Source organism: Orycteropus afer, unplaced genomic scaffold, assembly GCF_000298275.1.
Source record: "Orycteropus afer afer isolate SDZICR_OR568_19922 unplaced genomic scaffold, OryAfe1.0 scaffold00360, whole genome shotgun sequence".
NCBI classification, from domain to species: domain Eukaryota; kingdom Metazoa; phylum Chordata; class Mammalia; order Tubulidentata; family Orycteropodidae; genus Orycteropus; species Orycteropus afer.
The window spans coordinates 2,320,017-2,327,494 of record NW_006921947.1 but is presented as its reverse complement, the minus strand read 5'-3'; the positions used below and the strand labels follow the sequence as shown (position 1 = coordinate 2,327,494).

At 34.8% G+C, this 7,478-nt stretch overlaps 1 protein-coding gene across 1 annotated transcript in view; it reads right to left on the bottom strand.

Annotated features, from left to right (window-relative positions):
• Nucleotides 1–7,478, bottom strand: part of MOSPD2 (motile sperm domain containing 2) — a 45,638-nt gene that overhangs the window by 14,027 nt on the left and 24,133 nt on the right. Inside the window, exons 5-7 of the mRNA XM_007952831.2 lie at nucleotides 5,706–5,766; nucleotides 3,390–3,428; nucleotides 986–1,110 (exon numbers count right to left, since the gene is read on the bottom strand). Coding sequence (XP_007951022.1) covers nucleotides 986–1,110; nucleotides 3,390–3,428; nucleotides 5,706–5,766 — 225 coding nt within the window. The remainder of the gene's footprint in view (nucleotides 1–985; nucleotides 1,111–3,389; nucleotides 3,429–5,705; nucleotides 5,767–7,478) is intronic.

The following is a 7,478-nucleotide window of genomic DNA, read 5'->3' as shown; positions in this document are numbered from 1 at the left end:
TAAAAGGTGAACTATAAAGCCTAGTAAGAAACTTCAAATGAAAAATACTGGCTTGAATTTTTTTCTATTCAAAGAAAACAAGCAAACAAAAGGACATACCAAAACTTTTCATCTTGTTAATCCTTGGTTCTGGTTGGATACAATTTTGCCAGGCAGGCAGTATATAAAGTAGATTGTAAAAATCAAATAATTGAAATATTATCAATCAAGTTAAGCCAAAGCATACCAAATGCAAAGGTTTCACAGTTCATATAAAAAAAGTCATTATCACAGTAACTCCACTTTATGTAACATTAAAACTTTAACATGCACCTACCTAGTTAGTCTTGGTCTCTTATTTGTAAGTAGTAAAATCATTGAAAAAAATTTTTTTGATAGTATATACGTAATAATATTTTTTAAATTTGAAAGATAGCCCAATAGCAAATAATTGGAAGTAAACTAAATACACATTAAAAAAAAAAAAAAAAAACAACTAAGTAACACAGGGCAAATTCCTAGACACTGGAATACTATAAGGTCATAAATAAGAGTAAGAAGCTTTGCACATGTGATCTCTAAGAAATGCTGTGAAGAAAAAGCAGAATGCACAATAGTGCATATGTACACTACCTGTTTAAAAGAGGTGGGAGGGAGAATTATATACACTTATTCGTTTACATAAGCAACACACATCCCTGGAGATAAACAGAAGACATGCAACTGGTGAGGGGAACAGAGTGCTTGGGGATAGGAGTGGGAGGGAGACTTTTCACTGAATACTAATTTACCCCTTTTCAGTTCAGAATCATGTAAGGATATCACCTACTCAAAAAAGTTAACAACACTAAAGATTAAGTGTCTGCAGCACTGCTTGCTACTATGGAGTATCTGTGATCTTTCTTTGGCTGCTTTAATTCTGTGTTTCCTTCTTCCTTGAGGAAACAGGGTCTAATGTGCCACAATGCAGTATACTTTTTTGGAAAGATTCAAGGACTATACTTACAGTTCCACCCATGTGGGGAGGCAGGTATTCTACACTGACATACTCCTGGATTTCATTTTTACTTGTGAACTTCAACAAACTCATTGCTTCTGGACCAAGCCACGTTTTCACAAGTTTGAAGGCCGCTAAAGGAAAAACAGTTAGTTCATTATTATTTTTTTAAAATTCTTTTCATCTTCTTTCCCAATTAATTTATTGTACGTGCTAACTCGGGTGTGCCGAAATGTCTTTGGGCTATCATGTAAATATTCATCTTTAAATAACATTTAAAGATGGTTTAAGTCTGCCCAGAGGTACGTAGGAAGCAAGACTTGGCAATCCACTTCCAAAAAATCAGACATTGAAAACCCTATGGAGCAGTTCTAGTCTGACACACATGGGGTTGCCATGAGTCAGAATCATCTCAATGCCAACTAGTTAGGTTTTTTTTTTTTTTTAATTCTCAATAGCCACCCACTGCCACTGAGTCTATTCCGACTCATAGCGACCCTATAGGACCCCATAGGGTTTTCAAGTCTGTAAATCTTTACAGAAGCAGACGGCCTCATCTTTCTCCCCTTGGAACAGCTGGTGGATTTGAACTACCAACATTTGGTTAGCAGTTGAATGCTTTAACTGCTACACCACCAGAGCTCCTTTTTCTAAATGCAGTTTTAAGAAAATAAATTGCATTAAATTTTCAAAAATGTCAATGAAAACAATTTTAGGAAATAATACAATAAACATTAAATAATTCAGGTAATTACATCTTGACTTTGGGTAACTATGCTTTCAACTTTTTATATAACATTAAAATTTTCATTTTAAAAAGGTTATGGTTGAAGCTATGCTACATGAATTAAAAAAATTACTAAATAAATAGTATTAAATAAATACTAAAAATGACTTTTTAATAATAGTTTTATTGAGGCATAGTTCACATACCATAAAAGCTACTCTTTTAAATGATACAATTCAGTAATTTTCAGTATATTCAGAGTTGTGCAACTATCACCACTTCCTAGTCCCAGAACATTTTTATCATGCCCAGAGGAAACCCTGCATGTACCCTTAAGCAGTCACTTTCTATACTTGCCTCACCCCAGCCCCTGGAAAACACTAATCAATTTTCTGTCTCTATCGATCTGCCAGTTCTGAACATTTCATATAAATTATACAATATGTGGCTTCTTCTGACTGGTTTTGTTCACTTAGCATGTTTCGAAGCGTCATTCATGTTGTACATTTCTATGGATGAATAAATACTCCTCTGCATGGTTATAAAACCTTTGTTTATCCAGTCATCAATCAATGGATATTTGAGTTGTTCCCACTATTGACTAGTATTGTGTTGAGGATTTCTGCATACATATTCATAAGGGATACTGATGTTAATTTTCTTTACTTATGACGTCTGAGCCTGGCTTTGATAATCAGGGTAATTGTGGTACCACGAATGAATTAGGAAGTATTCCCTCCTCTTCTATTTCTGGAAGTTACAGAAGGATTGGTGTGAATTATCTAAACACTTGGTAGAATTCACCAGTAAAGCTCTCTGGTCCAACAATTTTCTTTGTGGAATTTTCTGATTACTGACTCAGTATCTTCACTTGTTAAGAATTTATTGAGATTTTCTATTTCTTCATGAGTCAGTTTTGGTAGTTTGTATGTTTCTCGAAATTTGTCCATTTCATCTAGGTGTGGGTGTGTAGCTGTTCACAGTATTTTCCCTTATAATCTTTATTTCTATAAAATAAAGGTGGTAGTGATGTCCCTTCTTTCATTCCTGACATTAGTAATTTGAGTTTTCTTTTCTCCCTTGGTCAGTTTAGCTAAGGGTTTGTCAACTTTGTTAATCTTTTCAAAGAGTCAAATTTTGGTTTCACTGATTCTATTTTCTACTTAATAACTGATTCATGCAAGCAAAAATGAAAATGCCCAATCTGAATATAACATTAAACTTACAATCACTTTAAAGTGGGTAATAGTGTGTTTCTGACTTTTTTTTAATCACAATATATCAGGACTATCATAAAGATGACATGACTATAGTAATTTAGGGTCAATTTCCCATTTATCTAAGCTTCCAACTCAACACCTGAAGTCCGTCCGATAATCTGGCCAAAGCCTGTGTTCCAAGACATAACCTAGTTGTAGATGACAAACTGAGGCTTCTTGTCAGTTTTACCTGAGTAGTTGAATATTTTGAGGCTATTTTTACAGAACACTAGTGGGCCCTCTGAAATAGGGGAGAGAACACTAGCCAAGTTTTCTTAGGAATAGCCTTTGGGTGCTCCAGATTCTATAAGTGCATGCCAAGTACAATACGTTTTTTTTTTTTTTTTTAATTGCAGACACATGGCTACATTAGCAAAGAAAAAAGGAAAACCAACAGTTTCTTTTAGCAAAGTATAAATAAACTCACCATTCATTATCCAAGGCATATCAAAGATGACCAATTTTGCTAAAAGACATAAAAAAGAGAATTCACTGAATGTGACTTAGTACCTCTACAGTAATAATACTTAGGCCTGGCTTAGAAAAAAATGGGTCACTTATATGTAACTAAAAAACTGAGCTGGTCGACTGAATTCTAATTTACCGAAGCATAAGTGGTGCTAGAAGAAAACGAACATCTAGGATGGTCAAGGGCCCAACCAGGACGACTGCCTGTGGAAAATGAATACTATCACTGTTATCTGACAGTCTGTCAAATATACCATTTCTGTTTGCAGAAAGGTATGAAAGAAAGTAGTTGAGAGGGCAACTGGAGTCTGGATGTGGCATGTCCTGCTAGTCCTGAAGGCCCACAGTCATTAACAATCATTTCCAAGACTAATCTATGGCTTCAATTAAAATTTTCAAGACATATTCTTAAACCACTCTCACAGTGGCCCCCCTCCCCTTTTAATAAATTACTCATTATGTTTTAAGGAACAACAATTATTTCTACTTTTCTTACTATTATGAGCTCCAGAAAGCCAATAATACCAAAGTATACAGAAATAGTATGTGCTGAGATGAAGATATTAACAGCCCTGTTAACAACTGGGAGAAAGAACAAGAAACCACAAAGGAGATTTTTGATATCCAATTCATTCTTCTATCCCAGATGAAGCAAAATGTAATTTCATTCATCTCTGGGCACAGAACTTCCTAGAGTTTCTGTATTAATGTAGGACCAGTAAAGTACAGGCAGTTGCCAGATTATGAAAAAGTTCCATTCTTAAATCTGTCTCAAAGCTGAATTTGTACAAAAGTCAGAAGAGTTAAATATGTTTCATATGCAACTTCATTAGTCAAATGTTTGTCTCAGTACACAGTACACAGTACACAATGTACCCATCTATGTGTTTAAAAAACACTTCCAGATACATTGAAACATCTTTAACCTAATAACACTGCAACAATAATGTTTGGATCCACATAGCAAAGTAGAGCCTATGCGTTATTACAAACTATTATGTATACCTTGGCTTTCTAATATAACAGGCTTTATTTATAATAGGGGTTGGTTTGTAAGTAAGAGTTATACATTAGTCAGACATTCATAATTTAGGGACTACCTGTACATGGAATGAACACATTTTCTGCAAAGAGGTTCCCTGATGCTTAATATCTCAATCTTCACCTGACATATGCCAAGGAAGATCTGGGCTCAAGATTTTAAGATATTATATTTATATTTCATGACAGATTCTGAGGCAAAATCAATTTAAGATTCTACAAAATTCAATGTCTGTAAAACTATATTATGTAGGGGGAATAGATACATTGTTTCTAGTTGATGGAAATTATGGTGTTGACGAATAAAAACAACAGATCCTTCTTAAAAAAAGCGTAGCTAGAATGCTCCTTGGAAGTGAGGATGGTGAAATTTCATCTCACATACTTTGGGCATATTATCAGAAGGGACCAGTCCCTGGAGAAGGACATCATGCTTGGTAAATTAGAGGATCAGTGAAAAAGGTGAAGACCCTCAACGAGATGGATTGACCCAGTGGCTGCAACAACGGACTCAAGCATGGCAACGGTTGTGAGGATGACAAAGGGTCAGGCAGTGTTTCATTCTCAAATGACTCGAGGGCACCTAACCACATGTGGGGTGGCCTATTGATTTCTCCAGGGGATAAGCATCCTATAAATCCAACAAATAAAAAATGAACACATAATATTCAGGCATTCTTCATTCAGGTAATTAATGGAAGAGTCAGAATTAACAAAACAAAACCAAAAACCAAACTCCAAATGCCAGGTTCAGGCATAGTATTACCTTCTAGTCAAGTGTTTTCTTAATGGCAACTTTTTAAACAGCAATTAGGAACAGTATATCATGCAATGAACTTTATGTCAATACAGCTTATCACACAGTATATTTTAATTATCAATATTGCTTATCTGTTCTTATACACAAGTTCCATTTAATAAATATTATTTAAATAAATATATTTTTAGATTAGTAAAATAGCATAATTGTGAACATGTATGCTTTTGTGTCTGTGTTTGTGTGTGTGTTATATAGCATGCCAACTCTTAAAATTAACTGTAAAGCATAATGATTATTTATGAAGTATTTTTCCTCTTACCTCCTAGGAATTTACTTCTGTGAACACATTTAAAACACTTCATAGGAAAACAATGTTTCAGGTATAAAAGTCAGTAATAATACAAGACTCTACAATTCTCAGATGCTGTCTAGTTTCTAGATGTCATATCTTTTATAAAGGAGTAAGTTACTTACAGAGGTATTTAGGATAATAAACCTTAAAGCAGTTGATGATAAAGCGTACAAAGTCCATGTCCTAAAATAAAGATTATACATTAAAATTTTTAAACTGTCAACATCAGAGAACTTTAACTCACACATTTTATAAAAATGTTAAATTATTAAATCCAAATGAAACAATTTCGAAATATTTCAAAAAATAACCTCATACATAAACATTTATATTCTCAGGGAAGAAGGCTTTACCTCACCACACTACTAGAATAATCCCCCAAAACTGAGCTAAAGAAATCAGATGCTCAGTGACATTTCAACATCATTCAATGTTACCTCAACATAGTCACATGCTTCAGGCGACTAAGGCAATGTGGCAATCCCCATAGGGAAATTCTAAAAATCTAATGAGCCATTAAAGAATGATTGAAACCAGTATAGTTTACAAGCAAGCTACCTGGAATGGTAATACTGATGCATACGAAGGCTGACATATTTTCTTTTAAATTTTTTATGCCTCATAATAGCATCAATAAAATATATTTTATTAATCTTTTATACAGTGTTAATGTGATCATATCAGCTAACCACCTGCTGTGTCTATATTACTCCTGGCTTCCTAAACTTTTTTGTGTAGGGACGAGAATTAGTTTTCCAGTTTATATTCATTCAAGTGCTGTTCTGGGAGACTTTACAAACATAGCTGTCTAGGTAGTTCTTCTACTTGGAGTATGGTTTTTTGTTTGTTTGTTGTGTGCCATTGAGCCAACTCTGACTCACGGTGACCACATTAATGTGAAATCAGGTTCTCAGGGTTATTTTCACATGGATTGTTTCATTTCCTTTTGTTCCACGGCCAGAGGCTGATTAACTAATCCTGATCAGCCATCTTAAAGACTGTGGAATGAAAGATGTAACCAGGCACACGTAGATCCACTACACCTAGTGAGAGGTGGGTTTTCCTAGAGAGGAGAACCAATAAAGTTCATCCCTAGTGTGAGTTACAGCCTATTTAACTGCAGTAAACTGAACGTAAGCATCTTTAGCTCTTTTTAAGTATTTACTATGTGGGAAAAATCTTAGCATATAATTATACCTTTATAACTAATCATTAGTTCCACTGTCCACAGTGTTTAAGCAACTGCCAAAAAAGGATCTCAAAATAACTAGAGATATACAAAAATCTGGGTGACCCACTTTGTAATCTGTGGTTCCCAGACACTGTGCCTGAAACCTCTTTGTGTAATATCCTTGTATCAATCTTTTATGATTCTGGGTTAATACTCAGAGAATGATCCTACCCAAAGGATGACAATCATGATTTGCTTTTATGGAAATGTGTACCTTTCTCATCACTATTTATGTAGGCATTTTGATTTTGGGTGTAAAATGTTTTACTCTGTAATCTAAAAGCTCCTGAAACAGAAACTAGGTTTAAAAATGGTTGGGCCTTAGACTCTTGAAAAATAGAGAAATAGAAAGACAAACAACAACAACAACAACAAATCTGTGGTTTTAGTACCCAGGACTCTTGTTAACATTTCTCTCTAGTCTCTTTTTAAAAGGAGACTATGGCTTCCCTTTTTTGGACTATATATCATTAAGATAGCATCTTGTAGTTTTTCATTAAAAAAAAAGTTGTTGTTGTTGTTATGTGACGTCGAGTCGGACCCAACTCCTAGCGACCCCTCCTTGGGTTTCTGAGGCGGTATCACTACAGAAGTAGATTGCCCAACCTTCCTTCCAAGGAGTGGCTGGTGGGTTTGAACTGCCAGCCTTCCGGTTATCAGTCAA